Source organism: Pseudorca crassidens, chromosome 10, assembly GCF_039906515.1.
Source record: "Pseudorca crassidens isolate mPseCra1 chromosome 10, mPseCra1.hap1, whole genome shotgun sequence".
Classification (NCBI taxonomy): Eukaryota; Metazoa; Chordata; class Mammalia; order Artiodactyla; family Delphinidae; genus Pseudorca; species Pseudorca crassidens.
The window spans coordinates 19,717,097-19,738,101 of NC_090305.1; the positions used below are offsets into that span (position 1 = coordinate 19,717,097).

A 21,005-nucleotide genomic window follows, 5' to 3' on the forward strand; every position below is an offset into this window, starting at 1 on the left:
ATTCATTCATTCACTCATTCATCTTTCTATTGTGGTACATGACAGATTGAAGTCTGTAAAGTGAAATCAGTGTACAGCCGGATGATTTTTGCATGTCTATACACCTGTATAGCTTGTCATCTGGATCAAGATACAGAACACTGCTAGGACTCCATTAGGTTTTCTTGTGCCCCTTTCCAGTCTATAGTTACCCACCTATCCCCACCATGGGCACCTAATAATCGAACTTCTATCAATATATTAGCTTTATGTGTTCTTGAACTTCATATAAATGGAACTATATAGTATGGACTTTTTGTATCTGGCTCCATTTGCTCAAAAAATATCTGTGAGATTCATCCAAATTGTTGCTTGTAGCAGTAATTTATTCTTTTTGAAAACTGCTATGTAATACCCTATTGCATGACTACATTACAATGTATCCAAGTTCTTGTTGATGGGCATTTGACTTGTTTCTAATTTCTGGCTCTTGTGAATAAAGCTGCTATTAAAAAATGAGCATAAGCATGTATTTCTCTTGACACATTTAGGAGTGGAATTGCTGGATCACAGGGTAGGAGTATATATATTTAGTTTTCATAGACACTGCCGAACAGTTTTTCCCAAGTGGTTATACCATTTGATACTCCTGTACTGCTGACATTTTAATGAAAAAAGGATACGTACTTCAATAGCAACACAGACATATAGTCCTTTTCAAAGTCACTGCTGATATTCAGAATGAAAACATGTTCAGTGCCTTTCTTTTCTTCGATTTTACTAAGTAGATGATGTTTTCTCTGGAGGGTAAGCCCTTTCTCAGGGCTAGCTGTGGGGAAAGTGTTGAGGGAACCTCTCTAGCGCTCACTCTCAAAGCAAACGACAGAAATGTTTCCCTTGCTCCTGCTGCCCTGTACCTGGGTCTGCAAGTCCGGGATAGTCTCTGTTGACAGTTCTGGCAAAGCTGGCTTCTAGCTGCTTAATCACTCTGTCCGCTGAGCTGTGGTAGACCCCAGCCGGGCTGCAGCACTTGGTCCAGAATGACAGCAAAGACAGCTTTTTGTGAAATTCCGGTATGGCTGGAATAGAAGAGCAACACCCCATCCCATGATACATGTTTTGAATGAAATAGATGAAGAGATGGACCTGGGTCAGGATGGGGAAGGCACCACCAAGGGCCTTCTTTTTTTTTTTAAAGACTGTTTTTTAATCAGAACTACAGGATTCCTCTGTCGTTGGCAGGTGTCCTGAGGGCAAAGAAGTTGAGATGAGGATCTCATCCCGCCTGGGCAGCAAAGGAAATGCAGCAAAAGCAAAGCTGTTTGCTTTAGGTGATAGAAAACATCAGGTCTACCCTTGGGAGAAGGTCCAATCATCTCATCTCCTATAACTTAACAGCAAAAAATATACAGGATCAGAGACTCAAACCTCAGGAGACTTTTCCGCAGGGGGTGCAACAGAGCAGAGGATGACTGAAGGAGTTTTTTCACCCTGCCCAGGCGGCTCTCTGACTGAAATGATTGAAGAGCCATATGCCACAGTCAGCATTTCACTCATGTGGCTGTGATCATGCAAGGGGGCCTGGGGGACGAACGGACAGGAGTCTGAATGTCCTGCCCCTTTTCACATCTCTCAGAGACCTGCCAAGGCCACCTGCTCCTGGGAGGACCGGAAGCAGGAGGCAGAAATGCATAGAAAGAAACTACAAGGTGTTTTAAGCTTAATCGGAGATAATCCAGGAGATCCTAGTTTTCCACTATTTCCACAGACTATCTGATGTGAAAAACGATACAGATTCTTGCCTTTAGGAAACAGCCCTGTAGCCAGACCACACAGATTCAAAGGCATCTTTCCTGGGTCAAGTTCTCTACCTAAAGCTCTCTGAACCAGGGACGCTCCTGAAGGCCTTCGACTTCTCGTTCTTCTACCTTTCCCAGTAGGGTTTGAGAGCACCTTGCCTTGACAGTCAACCACTATGGGAGCTGTCTCAGCCAGCTCTGTGGTGCAAGCACAATCCTGATTACCTGTCCCAAATGGAACCACACCAGGAGAACAAGTCTGTGAAACCACCTGGGAGGCGGATGCGGGTTCTGTGCATACACTAGCGTCTGCATTCTGGGGGTGGAGGCCCCGCTCGAAAAAGCTAGGCGTCTGCTGCTTTGACTCCGAAGGCTGAAGCATGGTGTTAATTACGACCACACTCGTGTGGAGACCTTCCTCTACAGCCCAAGAGCGCTTCTCTGCCATCCTAACAAAGCCATGAATAGATGCAGGCAGGGGAGGGGGCTCGTGGGGTCATCATTTACAAGAATGGCAGCGTAACTGCAGGTGCTCACCTTCGATGACAGAACTGATGCTTCCTATGTTCTCATCACTGACAGCCGAGAGCTTCTCCATCACTTGGATTTGCCTAGAAAGCTTCTCTAAGAGGTTTCTGGCCACAAATGGGGTTTTGCTTGAGAAAACAATTTGCTGATAAAACAAACAAAACCACTGTGTCAATTACATTGTTGTCAACAGAGCTTTCCCCACTCAATCTTGTCCTTCTGAATGAAGTGAGGATTTTTTTTTTTTTGCGGTACGTGGGCCTCTCACTGTTGCGGCCTCTCCCGTTGCGAGCACAGGCTCCGGACGCGCACGCTCAGCAGCCATGGCTCAGGGCCCAGCCGCTCCACGGCATGTGGGATCTTCCCGGACTGGGGCACGAACCTGTGTCCCCTGCATCGGCAGGCGGACTCTCAACCACTGCGCCACCAGGGAAGCCCATGTGGGGATGTTAAACTCATACACATTTCTCTTCCAGTTTGAAAATGTTCCTCATTCCAGGCCGGTTACAACATCTGCTGAAATCAGACATGTTTTTGTTGCTTTCAACTTTTTTCATGCCTGTGTAAATTCCTGAATTTTCTCAGTTAGTAGGGTTGCAAGGTTATTATAAAGTTACCTTTCTTGTATGTACTGTCAATCTAAAACTCCTCTCTGAAACTTGAAGGGCGTATTTAGGTTGCCCTCTGGTATGGAAACAGAAAAAAGATTTTTTTTTTTTACAAGCATAGTAATTTTTCACAGTCTGATTTATTTCCTTGTCTTCAAGCTGAAAATTAAGAGCGTGCTGTAGAATAATCCTAATTACAATCAAAGCTATCTCACTATAGTTAACAAGTTCTTACTATGTACCAGGCACTGCTCTGAGCCTTATACATGTATTAGTTTGTGTTATTTTGCACAACAATCCAATGAGGTGGGAACTTTTGATTTTCCATTTTACTGATGAGGAAACTGAGGTACAGAGAGGTCAAGCAACGTGCTCAAGGGCACATAAATAGCAAGTGATTTCACTTGTGTGCAGATCACAAGAATAAGGAAGGGCTTGAGAGGGGAAAGGACAGAAGTCAGTCGCTGCCTGAAGGTTCTAGTCCTTTCTGTGTCTCTCAGAAACCTGTCCCCTTCACTTGGTAGGCATGGCTGCAGGATGCAGACCTGTACCACCATTCTGTATGGTCTAAAGCATTTGGACTCTAAGGCAAAGAGAATTTTTCAAATTCAAAAGTCAAGTACAGCAATTATGTACTAATGCCTTTCATGTAAATAAATACAGTAGAAAATAACTGCTTTATTTTAAACATAATTATAGCTATTATGATTTTTATGCACTGCTCATTTTTATCTCTTTGCAATTATATACCAAATGAATAAGTAAACTCACTGATTCAGGAGCGGGTGTGAATTAGAAATCAAGCTTCTAACCCTTACTCTTTTATTCTATATCTTTATGTCTACCTCTTTTATTTTTCTTTTGTTTTTATTTCTTTCTTTATTTTTATTGGGGTATAGTTGTTTTACAATGTTGTGTTTGTTTCTACTGTACAGTGGAGTTCCCTGTGCTATACAGCAGGTTCTCATTAGTTATCTATTTTATACATGTTAGTGTATATATGTCATTCCCAATCTCCTAATTCATCCCACCCCTCCTTTCCCCACTTGGTGTCCATACGTTTGTTCTCTACATCTGTGTCTCTAGTTCTGCCTTGCAAACCGGTTCATCTGTACCATTTTTCTGGATTCCACATGTAGGTGTTAATATACGATATTTATTTTTCTCTTTCTGACTTACTTCACTCTGTATGACAATCTCTAGGTCCATCCATGTCTCTACAAATTCTTTTCCTTTTTTTAAATTTTAAAGATCTAATTGGCTTTACTAAACGATTCATGGATTGGGCAGTATCTCATGTACCATGTAGAGAGGAACTCCCCTCTTGTTTTTCTAGTGTTGATTTTCTCCACAGAAGAGTTGAGGTGTTATAACCTCACAGAAGAGTTGAGGTGTTATAAAGAGTTATAAGAGTTATAACTCCACAGAAGAGTTGAGGTGTTATAAAGGCCTTATTACCGAGAGAAACACTGCACTGACTACTGCATGCCAATTATTCTTTTAGAGAAAACATCCATCCCTTCATGGAAGAGAATTCTCCCATGCCTCACAAAGTAATGACTTTACGTCTAAAAGGTGAACGGGGAGTTTGCTCAGCACAGTCTCGGCCTCACCAAGGACAAAGAGCCGTGAAAACCATCTCATTCCAGTGCTTGGTGAGTAGAGGATAGCTATAAGTCAACGACAATCCTTGTCCATTTTGCTCAGAAAAAAAAAAAAAAATTGCACCTTCTGCCAGATTGGTTGTCAGCACCTGGCTTGTAAATTCAACGCTCAGCAGAAGAGATCTGCTGGGGTGTTGGCCAACCTAGTGCGAGAGTCATAACTGCCAACCAGTTTCCCAGAGCACGTGAGGTGTCTGAGGCTCTTTGAGGGTCTACATTCGTGGAGGAGAAGCAGATTCTTCTACATCTCATCACAAGTGTGTTACTAAAAAAGCAACATTAACCCACTCCTGGCCTCCCTGGGGTCCTTCCTCCTCACCCTGCCTCTGGTCTCCCAGTTGGCCATGTGCTCTTAAAAGCACGATTCCTCCTCTTCTGGCCTGGCCCACCCCCCGGAAACCATTATACATTTGCTTTCACATTCTTTTCCTGTTCCCCACACATCCAAGCAAGTGGGAGAAGAACTAGATTGGGAGAAGACAAGCCACTAGGTGAGGAGGAAGCATTCAAGTACCGATAGCTGCTTGGGGAAAATGCTTTGTTCGAGACAGCAGAAACTCTCCCTGCAACAAAAGAATGGCAGAATAGTTGCTCTGCTGTGGCAAAATCTTAAGGGATAAACAGCCTGAAATGAGAAGAAAAGTGAGCCCCAGGGTGTCGCAGAATGACAGCGAACTGGTGAGGAGGATAATACCTGTACAATGTTCTTTCTTGCTGCTAATAAGTACTTATTCAAGATCTGGGAAACTGTGGTTATGTTCTGGAGCATTTTGCCTTTAGCTGTCCAGGTGGTAGAAAACTAGCTCGTGTGATGGGTTCATATTAACATGTTCAATAATACTGGCTTTCAAAGTCCATTTGTAGATGGCGGAATGCAAATTCCTTATCTAAAAAAAAAATCACACTACTCTCACCTACTATCAAATGATTTGAAAGCAAGAGCACGTTATATGTCACCTACTACCTGTTAAAGTCTGGAGATCTAGGTTTTAAGATAGAAAACTCAGGGTTGAGGGAGCACGGCCATGCCTTTCAGAGTTTCTGAGTTGGGTCAAATCAAAGCAGGATGGCTCTCTTATTCCTGAGTTCTCATTTTCCTGGGAAAACTCAAAAAAGCAAGCACACATCCATTCTTGGTACATCAAAAACCTGGGCTCTAAAAACCCAGTGCCGTCACCAGTCCTACCTGGACGAGTTGGGTGCAGTACTGGAGGTGCCTGATGATGCTGAGGTCCAGGCTTTCATTTCCCGTGGTCAGTGGGAGAGGGCTTCCTGCCACACTAGTCCCGACTCCCGTGTCCTCAGTCAGGGCTTCGCTGAGGTGCCCCCTGGCTTCCGGGTGTACTGATCTGTAACTGTTGAAGCAGGAAGGTGAGCGAAATGTTAGCTGGTTCTTTCTGCATGGAAATCACAGGTCAACTCAATCACAGCACCCACTGAAAAGAGTCTTGCGCTCGCCTATCTTGAAAAATAGAGATACCTTTCAAAAACTATTTTATAACTAAGCCTGGTCACCGATTTGCCTAATATTAAAAAGATCCTGCAGACAGACTGTTTCCAGAGTTCTCCGTTTGCTTCTCAAGCACAACGAACCATCTGTACAGTTGGCTCACCAAGAAGGCTTTTGAAATGTGCCCTCGTTTCGCGGCACTTTCCTGCTCTGTTGACAGAGTGGTTTGCCAGATTTTCTGGGATTAAACTGTCCTGTGAACCTGTGGCTTCCCAAGAGCAATACCATTAAGAAATAATCAGTCAAGGCTTTTTCCTGGCCTTAAATCAATTGTGACTTGAAGAAAAGGAGAAAGGAAAGCTGTTAGGAAGAAACATGATGTTCTACTCCAGACAAAAGCTAAAAGGGGCATTTGTATTGCTTAGGTCTGCCTCGCGGGCTTTGTGTAAAGCCCACCGTTGAACTGTCTAAAGTTGTATCATGCTGGGCACTTACATTTAAAAATAAATCTGTTGCACCTATTATTTAATTTTATTCTTAATATGAATCTGTGCAGGAGGGCGAGGGGGAGGGAAGAGTCTCATTTCACACATGGAAGGAATGACCAGCAGAGGTGGTAACCAGAGTGTCCTCGTTCACACAGCTAGGCGGTTTTTGGCTTCTAGTTTCATGCTCCCCGGTCTCCACAATTTAAAAAGATAATGCACCAGAGTTTAGAGGCATTGAGTGCCTTACTCTGACTCACATTTGCCTCCAAGGGGAAAACATTCAGCTTGTGTCCTGGTAGTTAGCACATATTTAAAACACACACACAATTTCCACAATTTTCCATAATACCTCTTATGACATACGGTAGGACTGATCAAATTAGACATATTTAATAGCAATGTTCTGTAAAATTTACAAAGGCTATGATGTTTTTAAAATGCTTCTTGGGGCTTCCCTGGTGGCACAGTGGTTGAGAGTCCGCCTGCCGATGCAGGGGACACGGGTTCGTGCCCCGGTCCGGGAAGATCCCACATGCCGCGGAGCGGCTGGGCCCGTGAGCCATGGCCACTGAGCCTGCACGTCCGGAGCCTGTGCTCCACAACGGGAGAGGCCACAACAGTGAGAGGCCCGCGTACCGACCGCAAAAAAAAAAAAAAAAAGTTAAAATGCTTCTTATAGCAAGAAGGAAAAAAGTTTAATCTGACCTTGATCCATCATCTAATAGCTTAAGCTAACAAGTATACAGGAAGATGTTTGGTTTAAGAAGCATTTCACAAATTCAATCAAGTTAGAAAAATCTCACTGTAGAATGATAATTTAAACATGACATTCATTTCCTAAATTTTCTTTGCTATGCCCCCAGTTTGCTCAAAGGATAAATTCTATTTCTCACTTTTTCTTTTCCTCGTTTCACTTTGGCAGAAGAAACCCGCTAGGAACAACAAAACTCCAAAATATTAACACCACCCACAGAGAGGTTTGCGAAGGTTGAACAGCCACAGCTTGTTGTAACTTGAAAATCAGTGTATACAACACGTCAAAAGAAAAGATGGATGGAAACTCACCCTTACCTTTGGGAAAGTGTTTGTGTTTTGTTTTTGTTTTTTGCAGTAATTGATGGAGCTGAGTATGTTCACTGTGCTTACAGAATGGACCCCAGGCTCTAGTTCTAAACACATGGTTTGGTACAAGAAAGCCCAATGGAGAAAGAAGGTGACAACATTTCACCTTTATCCTCCCTTCCCACTGCTCTGTCCCATCCCCATCCTAGAGAAGGCCACATTCCAGCTGGAGGCCTGCAGATCCAGTGGCAGTTATCAGTTATCAGTCATCTCCTCTTACGCTCTAAGGAAAACATGGACCACGGGGCTTAAACCTGGCTTTGATATAGGCACTGATGAGCTTAATCTACTGCAAAGACCCAATGGCCAAAAGGAACGGAGAGGTAAGGGGTGGGAAAAGCAAAGTCTAACAAAATGAAGAAATTAGAAATACGATGCAAAGCAAGGAGAACCAGGTCCAAACTGATGATCCAGTAAGAGTTCTCCAGAAACATGGTATACCTACTTAATTTGCAATTAATTACATTGGGGACAAGTTGTAGACACTGAAACCTACAAGATGTATGTGTATACACATAAATATACACACACACTCATACAAAAATCTCCCCTTCATTTATAAGGAAGAAAATCAATTTAATTTTCCTTAAACAACACCAAAAGAGGTGAATGATATTTAAAAGTTGTACTTAACAATGAAAAGGAACTGTAAGCCAGTTCATGTATAGGGGGTTTTATCTTCCTGGAGATGTGTATCAGGTCCCGTCTGGTAGCTACAAAGAACTGCTGTAGCAGCTATGACAGTAGAAATAGAAGCAGACGCTAACTTCAGACTTACCTATTTTTCTCAGTCTCAGTGTCTGAAAATACTGAGTCAGCACCTCCTCCAACGTTACAAACCTCATCACCATCCTCCTCCTCCTCGTCAAAATCAGAGGTGTTCAGAAAATCAAAGCTTTCTAAAGCACTTTCAACTGTAAGACTTAAACTGGAAGACCTGCTTCGGCTTACTGCTGGCTTGCACTGCAAAGGTAGAAGGTACCAAGGAGAATATCAACATATTCGGAAGGAGAAACACAACAAAGACACCCAGTGGGAGATGTGACACTTTTCTTTTTTTTCAAGCTTTTATTTTTTTTTTTGTTGGCAGTAAAAAATTCATTTAAAGTCGTCTTATTAAAAGAAAGTACAACCGTGGATAAAATGACACAATATCTGGGATTTGTTCCAAAACAATCCAGAGGGAAGGAAGCAGGCAGAAGAACAGACACAAGACTGGCTGTGAATTGAGCACTGTGGAGGCTGGGGGATGGGCACATCAGGGTCCATCATCTGATTCTTTCTACTTCTGTTTGAAATTTTTTAAATAAACAGTTTAAAAAATACTACAATCAGAAGGCTTTGGGAAATAGAACTGCTATACTCTCTCCGCCTCGTGCTCAACCCCAAATAAAATGCAACTGGCAGACAGATCTAAGGAGTCACAGTCAATGCCAACTACTAACCAATCTCTAATTCCAAGTGGCAACATGTTCAGTGCCCTGAGACAGGGGTGAGCTACCTAAGGCACCTGTTCTAAAGGATTCACAAAACAAATCCCAGAAATAGAAAACTACTCGAAGTCACTTAATCCACACTCCCTAGGTAAGTACACTTAAATATTAATTTTACGGGGCTTCCCTGGTGGCACCGTGGTTGAGAGTCCGCCTGCCGATGCAGGGGACGTGGGTTCGTGCCCCGGTCCGGGAAGATCCCACATGCCGCGGAGCGGCTGAGCCCGTGAGCCATGGCCGCTGAGCCTGCGCATCCGGAGCCTGTGCTCCACAACGGGAGAAGCTACAACAGTGAGAGGCCCGCGTACCGCACCAAAAAAAAAAAAAAAAATTAATTTTACATTCACAGCATGTAATTTTTCTTTGAGCATTGAGGAGAAAATAAATGGCATGGGCATGACAAGGAGTAGCTGTGCTTCCTCTACAGCTCTTTGAAGGAACAAGTTCCATTTCTTCCCTGACTGGGCCCTGGAATTATGTGAGCAAACCCATTCTATGGTGTGGAGAATTCTACATTGCTGGATATTAAGCAGAAACATTACAAACAGGGTAATGCCAGTTGCTGTGGGCACAGAGATGGAGAGAAGTTCTTCCAAATAGTCAAGAGGATGCTGGGGGTTACTGAATGGGACAAATTCTGCAAGTAAGAAGAACGAAATGTTCTCCATCCAGTTAGGTGGCACTCCCTGCTGACTTCATTACACAAGGTCGGAAGGGCCTTGCAGGGATCTGAGTCTCTGACACTCAAGACAAAGCATACAGGAAACCGTCTTTCAGTCTTTTAAATCAGAGTTGTTTCATTCGCCCTCAGTGATCTCCGTCCAAGAGGCAGCATCATTTAGTTTCTGATCCTCAAGGTGTTTAGCATCCTAGGAATGTGAAGGAGGGAAAAAAGAGAAAGCTTTGTCCAGCGGATGCTTTAATCCTGGCTGGAGACAAAGCCACTTGCCCCAGACCTCAACTCTAATGCCGTTTTCCCTCTCAGAGAGAGAGGAGGAGCCAGTCCCGACTTGACCCACTTCTAGGGTCTTCTTCCCTAAGCTAGATTGCAGAACCTGATCTTGCACAGTATGGATGTGTTTAAATACTGATCAAAATAAAGAAAGAGGCAGTTAAGGATTTTAGTAGCGGGATAGTTTTGGAACAACTGCAGATTGAAATAATACTCTGGAAAGAAACCTATAGCCGCCAGGTTTTTATAAGACTAACAGATGACTTGCTGAGCGCTTCTTGGTGTACTGAGCTACTGACCAGCGCCCTAGACGCCTGGAAATGGGGGCATCTAGACATCTGAGGCATTTACTTTAGGTGGATCAATTGCGTCTTAGCTCTTTACATTTAACAACTTTTTCCCCAGTAAGCGAAAGCTGGTCAGCTGTGCTGACATGAGCTTGTTGAGGGGATAAACGATGTTTTCACTGCAGTGCTGGACAAACAGCCTCCATGCGTGAGCCCTGAGCAGATGCTTCTGAGTTATGTTTTACAGGAAGCAGATTCAGAATGCCCATCCCTATTGCTCGGAGGCTATACCTACAGCTGAATCAATCTGTCATGAGCATTAGAGGATGTGGGGAGTCAGAGCATGGATTATTATCTGCCCTGGGCAGACATCCCCTCCAGACCTAGGTCAGCATGACCGAGACTGTGAGAAAAGCCTTGGGAAGGTTGTTCCAGGTGCCACGGGGAAGGCCACATCTTAAAACCGTCACGCCAAGGGATGCAACAGCCTGCTGTGGGTTGACTTGCCCCTGACACTGTATTTTCAAGCTTATTTTATAGAACACGTTCCCAAAGAACTGCTCTTTCAAGAGAAAAGATCCAAGTTCTCTTCTCTGTGGCACTATAAATCAGAGTGGCAAAGCAAAGAATACAAGAAGTGGCCGTGGGATTCGGAACAAAAATTCCAGTTCTGTCTTCTTGTGCCTTGTTTTTAAAAATTTCATCTGTATGCCAAGTGGAGACAGATACATTCTGGGGTAGCATTAACGATCTCATTGCTAGGACCTCCTGCCTAAGAGGAAATCACCCGCTCACTCCTATCTTCCCATGTCTATCCTGAGCGGTCTGATTAGGAACAGGAGAGGGGAAGATAACTCTGGTGGAGTCAGGGTTCTCTGGCTTCTCGATTATTCGTGGGTGATTATCTGGGGTTTCGACTCACCAATTTGGGCCAATTGCAGAGAAGGGAATCCTCCAGGAGGTGGTGCCCTGGGCAGGGGAGAGATGCCCGTGGCTCTCACATCTGTACTGCCTAACTCTGTCTTCAACCATGGGAGGGCTTTCCTGCTTCCCTGATACTCAGAGAGGTACCCTCTCCAGGAGCATCTCAATGAGATTATGATGCCCAAAAGGCCACCATTTCACATTTGGAATCTGAATGATGAACTTAGGGACTGAGGGAATTTAGACGCTCTCCAGAGCTGTTAATTTAACTCCTAATCATTTTCCTTAAGTTGATCAGTTGTCAGGAAAATAAATATACGCTACTAGTATTAAAAATCAGTGCCATTTACGTAATGATTATCTACTGATCCTGTGATGGGGCAGGATAAAAAAAAAAAAAAGATAGGCTATTTTAAATAGAATGTTGGCTGAAGATACCTGTCTCCAGACCTAAGCCAATTTCCCTAAAAATGTACTTACTTTTAGAATGTCATCCAAGTGCATGACTTCTTGGTTCAGATCCTGAAACTCTTTATACTGCTCTTTATGTGGTTCTAATGCAAGGAAAAGCCCATTAAAGGCATCCTCTAAGCTTCCATCTAGGAAGGATCGACAGCCTTCGGACTCTCCACTGACAGAGCCCTCAAAGAGCAGCCTCTCGGTGGCCGCCGGCACCTCTGACGAGGTGAGCCTCTTGACCAGCTGCTTCGTGATGTTTCCTTCAAAAGTGTCCAGTTCCACGGGCTTGAGTTCAGAGGCCTCGTCAGACTCTTGCAGAAGGGCCTCTGCGACACCCTTCTCCAGGAATAGGCGCTCCGTCCGGGCACCCGCGGATGCTCTGCAGGCCTCGGGTTTCCCGAGCCCCTCGGTCTCTTCCTCCCTGTGGGGCCTGGGCTCTGAGCCTTCTTCTCCCAAGGAGCTCTTGGAAGAGGCCGAGCTGGAGTCATCCAGGCCCTCGTTCTGGGAGGAGAGGCTGTCGCGGTTCAGCTCTGCGGGGGTGATGGTGATTTCTGGATTTGCCGAGCACGTGCTGGGGAGAGGGCGGCCTGGGCTGTGGGAGAGGGTGCAGTCCCCATTGGGCAGGTCACTGAAGCTGAGGGACAGTGGCATTTTCTCCCCAGCTGCCTTCCCATTTTCAAGGACGTCATCAGGTAGATTCGACTGCAGATAAAAGGCAAATCATTACGATTTTAAATACAAGGGATGCGTTTGGCATGGTTCATTTCCAGACAAAATGTAAGACAATTAAAATTTTAAAAACAGACCTTTCACGATATTAACATTGTATTGTTGATTTTGTGTGTGTGCGTGCGCGCACATGCGTGGCAAAAGAAAACAAGCCTTTAAAAACTCTATTACCATTGTTGAATCTCGGTGAAAGTTCATTGCACTATTCTCAAGTTTGACATTTTTCAAAAGAAGAGGCTGGAGGCAGGGGAGTGGTGCTTGTTTCCCAAATCCCAGGATCTCACAATATTTGGCAGCCATAGTTAAGAATAGCACCACCGTTTTTTTTGTTTTGTTTTGATTTGTTTTTTTTGTTTTTTGGCATCGATCTTAAAAGACTTTACAACATTCTTGCTATTTCACTCAAAAGATGTGATGCTTTATTCTGCTTCAGTTCTCATAAAATTATTTTTTGAAAAACTCTACCCACAAATCCCAAGCCCTGGAAAAAGTTTTATTAATTCAGTAACCACGCCACAAACAATTCAAGACCTGAAATACGTGCGCAGTGCTTCTATAAAAAGAGGAGAAAAAGACTGATAAACTGAACAACTATCTTCCAGGGCTGCAAACCCCAGAGCTCCCAGGGTGTCTAGAAATCCCAAGTGCTCTGTCAGGCAGCCCCAGGCTCTGTGATCCGTGAAGCAGAACTCAGAAGACAGAGGTCAGAAATATCCAGGTAACCACGGTAATTTGTTTATGCAGGCGTTAAAGCAATTTCTAAGTCACCTTTCCTGACACAGTGGTCTTGGCGAAGTGCTAAATGTTGCTCTGTGGGAAAAGTTTTTTAGTGTTTTGAGATCAACTCCTTCAAAATGAATACTCTCTCTTGGATTCCAGAATTGATTGTTTAAGTAAAGGTAAGTACCTATTTTAATTATACATAAAACAATGAGGGAACTCCCTGACAGTCCAGTGGTTAGGACTCCGCACTTCCACTGCAGGGGGCGTGGGCTCCACGATCCCTGGTGGGGGAACTGAGATCCCACACGCCGTGTGGTGCGGCCAAAAAAAAATAATAGGGCTTCCCTGGTGGCGCAGTGGTTGAGAGTCCGCCTGCCGATGCAAGGGACGTGGGTTCGTGCCCCGGTCCGGGAAGATCCCACATGCTGCGGAGCGGCTGGGCCCATGAGCCACGGCCGCTGAGCCTGCGCGTCCGGAGCCTGTGCTCCGCAACGGGAGAGGCCACAACAGTGAGAGGCCCGTGTACCGCAAAATAAATAAATAAATAAATAAATAAATAAAACAATGAATGATCACGATAGTGCTGGGAATTAGCCCAGGAAACAAAAATGTTACAGCAAGTGAAATGAGGAGCAGACAGAAAGAGGCTCCCCATCCTCCTCCAGCAGCGTCCATGGTCCCATCACTGCTGGATCTGGGCCACCAGCTCCCAATACATGCAGTTTCAACTCAAACTCTCCATTCTCATCTGGTTGGAAGGTTTTTTACTTTAACCACAGGATGAGTAAAAGGATGTGTCACTGGGGCACTCAAGTAACCTCTGCAGGCTCAGTTTCTTTGCCTCGAAAAGTGAGAATGTTTTCCTTTTCGATTAGTGATTATTGGATTATTGGATTAGTGATTATTGAACTGTGCTCCAGAGTCCCGGTGCGGTGGGGGTGGGGGGTCGGGGGTGGGGAGGGAGTTCCAGGGACCGTCCTCGGGAGGGGACGGGGAGGGGGTGGGTCCCCGTGCGACTCACTATTTCCAGCCTCCTTTACTTCAGTTTCCTTCCTCCTGTATCTGCACCCCCTTTTCCCCCCAAACACGTTTTATGCCTCCAGGGCAGACAAAAAAGGAAGCTTCTGGGGAGGGATGGGGGAAGGCTGAGTCCTGCTCCCTGCACTTCCTCCGTGGGGTCCCCTGGGGATCTCACAGAAGCCCTGGGTCCTCTGAACGTTCCTGCCCAGCCTCAGCTCATCTTCAGAGCACACATTCCGAGCAGCTCTGAGGGAGGCGGGAGGCGCTGGCTAAGTAAGGAGCGGGACTGGTTGTCACGATTCTTATTTAAATTCCAAATTCCTCTTCAGCCACTTCTATCAAGTCTCACATTCCCAAACCCAATTTGCATGTACTTAAGTGGCAAGTATCCAGTTAGACTGAGATGCCCTGCTGAAGGGGACGTACAGCCTGCCAAGAGCGCGAGCCTATAAACGGGCACACGGGGAAGGCGTGCTGTAACTGAGGGGTGATGTAGGGATGCTGCAGGGTGGTAGGAGCCCCGGCAGGGGGCGGGGGTGGTGCTCAGGAGAGAGAGTGTCTGAAACTCAGCCCTGGAAAATGCGGAGAAGAAGGGCAGAAGGAGGAGGAAGTGCGTCCTAGAAGGAACAACAGGCTGTGGGAGCTCTTGAGAGGGAGGGTGCATTTGGAGGACAGTGATGGGGGTTGGGGTCGGCGGGGGGCAGTCCGGCAGAGAATGAAGGCTGGAGAGAGGAGAGGTGGGCCTGGAAGACTGGGCCGGAATGGAACGGCTGCTCCGAGGAGTTTGCGTTTATCCAAAAGGCTATGGGAAGCCATCACATTCTTTTCTAGTCTTGCTCTTGTTTACATGATGCAATTAAAACCTCTACTAACCATCTCTACACCCTCCAGCTTGCAGCGTATGAGCATCAATATACACATGACATTGACAGTTACTGCATCAGCTCTACTCTTCTCTGGCACGTGCATATCTTTCCCATTTTCCGTGGAAACTCCACTAGAGTTTAGCCTGGTCCATTTCACCTGTGTTTTTTAATCCAATGACTAAGATGCAATTATTATTATTATTTTTTGGATGGCTTATTTATTTATTTATTTTTTGGGAAGAAAAATAAAAACGCGTTTCAAGTAGTCATTTAGAAAGAAAAATAAATCTATTTTTAATTTTTATTTGAAGTATATTTTAAAATATATCTTACTAATGCAACAATCTTTTACCTCATTTGAGCATGCAGAGTGGGTACTTGAAAGTGATTTAAAAAAATCTATTTCAAACTCCTCTATAATCAGTCTCTCTACTAATTTAGGCTTGCCAGTTAGTCTAGAGCTGCACTCTTTTTTTTTTTTTAACATCTTTATTGGAGTATAACAATTATTATTATTATTAACCAGAAGACTTTTAACCCTTTCCTCTCTGGACATTCAAAGATTACTTTTATATGTCTGTAAATGGCAGAACATTCCAGGTATGTATGTACATATGTGTATGTGTATTCTCTTGTGACATAATGGATAACACATATAATGTAGGTTACCTATTACATTCCTGATTGCAAATTAAAGAGTTTCTTTTACTTCGATAGTATAAAACTAGCAAACAATACAATAAATTAGGGCTAAGAACCTCTTTCAATAAAAATAGTTTCGGGAAAATAGGTTTAAATCCAGTGCCAGGTTTTGAAGGCTACAACTGTAAAGACTGCTATTAGTGATACATTAGCTTAACTTGTGAACGAAAATCTTCTTTGACCTTGAGCGCAGCTGTATTTTTTTTTAAGTGACAATATTGTTACCATGGATATCTTTGCCACAGTGCAGAAAAGTCACAGCACAAAAGTGGAGATCATGAGCAGGGAAGGACAAACGGCCTCTCTCACAAAGGTGCATGCATGCCCGAATTTCCCACCCACGGACAGGAGGCCTGTAACCGTTAGCCAATGAGCGAGAGACAGCAGATAAAACAAGAGCCATGCCAAAGCCCACATGCCACAAGCCCCCTACAGCAAGCACGTCACACCCAGGCGGGCCACACACACTCACATAAAACTCTAGAACGGCCTTGGGTCTCAGCCTGAGGGAGGGCAGGTCACTGAAAGAGCGGCTGCGGTGCAGCTTGGCAAAGAAAGACTCTTGCAAGGCACTCAAGACAGACAGCCTTGGCTTGTCTGGTGAAGGATGCAACCATCTCTTCAGAAGTCAAAGCAAAATGGGGGAGTTAGTGGAAAGCAGCAGGTTACCATGTTTTTGTCAGCTTTCTAGCGAGCATTTCTGATTAAAACAAGGAGGCCGTTATTTACACCCACTTCTTTAAAAGTCTGATCTTAGAGAATGTGCAGAAAAGTCTACATGTGTTTACCAAGCAACAGGTTAAGTTGGGGGAGGGGAGAGGAGAGCCACAGGAGGTTTACCACCTGTGCGCGGGTGGCCACAGACATCTCGGAATGTGCTTTCCTTAGTCACCATGTGCTTAGGGTGAACTTGAAGATGACATTACAGTCAGCCCTCTGTATCCAAGGGTTATGCATCTATGAAAAAAAAATTCCAGGGGCTTTCCTGGTGGCGCAGTGGTTGAGAGTCCGACTGCCGGTGCAGGGGATGCAGGTTCGTGCCCCGGTCCGGGAAGATCCCATATGCCGCGGAGCGGCTGGGCCCGTGAGCCATGGCCGCTGGGCCTGCACGGCCAGAGCCTGTGCTCCGCGACGGGAGAGGCCGCAGCGGTGAGAGGCCCGCGTACCGCAAAAAAAAAAAAATTCCAGACAGTTCCAAAAAAGCAAAACTTGAATTTGCCAATTTGCTGGTAGCTATTTACATAGCATTTACATTGCATTAGGTATTATAAGTAATGTAGAGATGATCTAAAGTATCCGGGAGGATGTGCATAGGTTATGTGCAAACACTATGCCATTTAACATAAAAGACTTGAGCATCCTAGGATTCTGGTATCAAAGGGGGGTTCTCGGAACCAATCCCTCTCGGATATTAAGGGACGACTGTATTAGGAATTATAGAGACTCCCTAACACCGTATATTAAGCATTTCAAACCCTGGGTGCAAGCACTGCCTCAGGCTCATCATTTCTCCTCTAGAAATCACACTGAACTTACAAAGAAGGAGTGGTCTTTGAAGGTGGGCGTTTCTGGGGTGCCCTGGCTGTACATGGACATTCTTCTCTGGAGGGCGGCTGCCTTGTTCCCAGCGCCTGAGGATGGGGTCATGTCCTCCACGTCAAACGGACTGCAAAACAACAGGTCCCCGTGAACACACGTTTGTTAAAGTCACCTATAATCACCGGTCCGCAGGCCAAGAAAGCACCTCATTTTACTTACGTAAACTCAAACCAGTGGGAACTGGGCTGGTTTTGGCCAAATTGGTCTGTCAGCAAACAAACCAAGATAAAAAAAAGTGGAGCAGAAAACGGGGTCTAGACTCACCCAAGGGACCCCAGATTATCATCACAGCTTTAAGCACAATTTATGTGCACACCTGCAGACCAGATAAATTTGTTTCCTCGTTCGTATTAGAGACACAAACACATTAATGTTTGTCCCAACACGAGATGTTGAAGAAGTCTGTAAAAATTCCTGGAGCTTTGCAAGGGCAGACGCTTTAATGATACAAGAGAGCAACAGATTATTGTTCGGTTCTAAAGAAAACTCTCCTATTCCTTTCAGTGGACCCAGAGCCTGTTGTGTGACCGAGAGGATAACAGTCTGTTCACAATGATGCCATTTATCAGCATGCCATGTGCTCCTCCAGCAGAAGCACTGATCTTGCATTTGAGACGTCAATCATTACAAGCTACGGGGAGAGATGGGCTGGGCAAAAGCTGTGGACACTGCTCCAATAACAAGGCAACATGTCTTTGCTGCTTCCATGCCTGACCCTCGATATTGTAAAGGTGGCCCCAAACATTAATACTGAACATGTCCTAGTTACTTGTAACATACCAGGGGCATAAGATCAAATGTTGTGAGCAACCAGTACTTAATAGCTTATCATGACCTTTCTCACGGGGTGACTTCAGAAAACCACTTTTAAGTTCCCTGCTTTGACAAAAGGTGTCTCTGGCCCTTTGGAAATATTCTGTTTCAGTATATAGAGTGTGAAGAGACTAAGGATATCCAAAAATTTCCAAAGCAGTGTCAGGTATCTGAGATAAAGAGGGCTAAGCAATTAAAACACCATAGCGAGAATCAGGATCTTTCTGTGGATAAAATATCTCATACTGGACAGTTATTTCCTTTCAAATTAGTGGACGTGAGAGATATACTTCTTTATACACATCTAAAGGCTGAGAAGGAGGAGAGGAGACAGAATAAAATATTTAAAAATAGGAAGTTGAAGAGGAGAGTAGTGATACGGCAGAGGGCTCTCCTTTAACATGTGTGACCATCACCCAGCTTATTTAAGAGATTCCTGGGCCCTGAGAGATTCTGACACAGCGGGTCTGGGGTGGGGCCTGAGACCCTGCTTTCGTACCAAGCTCCCCAGTGATTTTGACGGTCCACACACCACCCCTGGGACAGCACGAGCCTACAGCACTTGTTTCTATCATGATGATATTGAAAAGGGCAACTTACTACCAGGTGATTTCCAGGTTGAGTTTGATGGTGCCAAGGTCATTGATGTCCACAGCCACCACCTGAGGTCGTGCTGCAAACAGCTCTTTGGTCTCGCAGGTCACACTGCCGACCAGGAGATGAGTTGCTAGCCCTTTGAGTTCTGTGACCTGGTGAGAGAGGGAGAGGTAAGAAAGGCCTTACAGGAGCGCAGAGGACGAAGCCAGGTGACTCTTTCCTTTGTTTTTCTTGGCCAGGGCAGGCATTTCAGAACCATGTCTGAAATCAGAGGTGGATGTTTCCCAAGCCCATCTCACATTTCCATTGCCCGCTCTGACACGAGGGCAAGTCTTCTGATGTATGTACCTGTAGTACATACAGAGGCCTGCGGGCTGGAGGGGCAGCAGGCAGAAGTAACGGGCACAGGTCTCCACGATGGACCATCCAGCCGTGGCACCAGCAAAGACAACAAACTGCAATGACGATATTGTACCTTGATGGAAATCAATCCAATTATCAGGGGCAGGAACACCATTTCTTCTCCATCCCAGGTCTGTTTGCCATTTACTTCTATTCTGCCTTTCAGTTTCCACCTCTGTCGGCCATACTTCATGAAAATCTGGGGAAAGACACCAAAGGGCCCTCAGGTTCCACTGCCCTCACCTGCCTTCCCACCAAACACCAGGATGAAAAAGGCAAGTAAATACAGTAGCTACTGTTCCTCCCCTCCTCCAGCATCCTCATGACACCCACTGACTGTTGCTTCTTCCAAATTCCCTGGCAGGGGGCGGGGAGCAGAGCACCAGCAGGGAAAGACTTTCAAAGGGGGTAAGTTCTGTTTCTCTAGGATAGAGGGTATGAAGGGCTTTCTTTAGAACAAGGTCACTGCATCGTGCCCTTTGGCTCAGTTCCTTCTCTCGTTAGTTCTACTTCAGTATAACAACCACTGGATTCATTCTCCATACTCCGCAGCTCCTTTAGAAAGACAAGGAACCAGCAGCTAAAATCTACTTAGTGTCCAGAAGCAAGAAGCAGGGCATCCTTCTTGTGGATAAGGGAGACAGGTCTGGACAAGGATTTTGAAATCTGACACACTCTGGGGGGAGGGTGTGCAGTTTCTCCTCAGTCAGACATCTTTACTGCTTAGAGGAAGACACATTCCCCCTCACCACCCCCGGCCAAGATGAATGATTACAGAAGGTTTTGGAGGAGATAGTTAGATGAAATCATTATGTAAGTTCCCTTCTGAAGAGGGAAAAGATAAAAAGCTTTTTTACTTTTATGGAGTATATTTTTATAAAGAAAGATCTAGATTCTATTATTCTTCAATCATGATACTTTTGAGTAGTCATAATCCTGGATTGGATCTTGCATCAGGAAAAATAAACTGCTGTCAAGTACAATATTGGGACACTTGGAAAAATATGAATATAGATTGTATATCAAATGACATTAGCTAAAGGGCCAGTGCTAAGTTTGTTGGTGTAGACAACTGTACAACGTTTATATGAGAGAAAGTCTTTCCACATTCAGGAAAATAATTTTTTTTTGGCTGTGCCGCATGGCTTGCAGGATCTTACTTCCCCAACCGGGGATTGAACCTGGGCCAAGGCAGTGAAGGTGCCAAGCCTTAACCACCGGACCGCCAGGAAATTCCCTCAGGAAAATAATTTAGGGGTGAAGGGTCATGATACCTGTGCATTAATCTAAAATAGTTCAGCAAAATAACAACAACAATAATAATATTAATAATAATAAAGCAAATGTGACATAACGTTAAAAACTGGTTGTCTAGGTGACCCGTATATGGGAGGTCTTACACTAATCTCCAAAATTACTTATTGGCTCAAATTTCTTCTTCAAAATAAAAAAATGTAAAAAAAAATTGAAGAAGCAAAATAATGACAGCTGACTCCTGCCTCTCAAGTCCAACACCCAGACCGACACCACACTTACTTCATATTGATCTCCGGGACAGAGGCGAGCAAAACCAGCCAGACCTGTAAGCAAGCAACTGGGATCAGAGGTGCAGAATTCATTTCCCCTCTTTATAAACCCACACTGGCACACTTATAAGACTCAAAGTGTCGGGCCTTTGTGAAAACTCATATAATAGTTTCTGAGGAATGACTGTGGGTACAGCTATTGTTGGGAATTCCATCTATCACAGCAAGAGAGGATATTCCTTGCTGGGGTGATGGGAGAGGTGCTCTCTGGGGCA

At 44.8% G+C, this 21,005-nt stretch overlaps 1 protein-coding gene across 4 annotated transcripts in view; it reads right to left on the minus strand.

Annotated features, from left to right (window-relative positions):
• Positions 1–21,005, minus strand: part of RIPOR2 (RHO family interacting cell polarization regulator 2) — a 111,889-nt gene that overhangs the window by 13,191 nt on the left and 77,693 nt on the right. For 2 of the 4 annotated variants that reach the window (XM_067752139.1, XM_067752140.1), the window contains exons 9-17: positions 20,741–20,784; positions 19,278–19,403; positions 18,806–18,954; positions 17,330–17,459; positions 11,775–12,455; positions 8,417–8,601; positions 5,765–5,933; positions 2,316–2,451; positions 897–1,058 (exon numbers count right to left, since the gene is read on the minus strand). In XM_067752139.1, the coding sequence (XP_067608240.1) occupies positions 897–1,058; positions 2,316–2,451; positions 5,765–5,933; positions 8,417–8,601; positions 11,775–12,455; positions 17,330–17,459; positions 18,806–18,954; positions 19,278–19,403; positions 20,741–20,784 (1,782 nt within the window). Of the gene's footprint in view, positions 1–896; positions 1,059–2,315; positions 2,452–5,764; positions 5,934–8,416; positions 8,602–8,704; positions 10,001–11,774; positions 12,456–16,265; positions 16,413–17,329; positions 17,460–18,805; positions 18,955–19,277; positions 19,404–20,740; positions 20,785–21,005 lie in introns of those variants that run through there. The other 2 variants (XM_067752142.1, XM_067752141.1) reach the window with 2 other exon arrangements.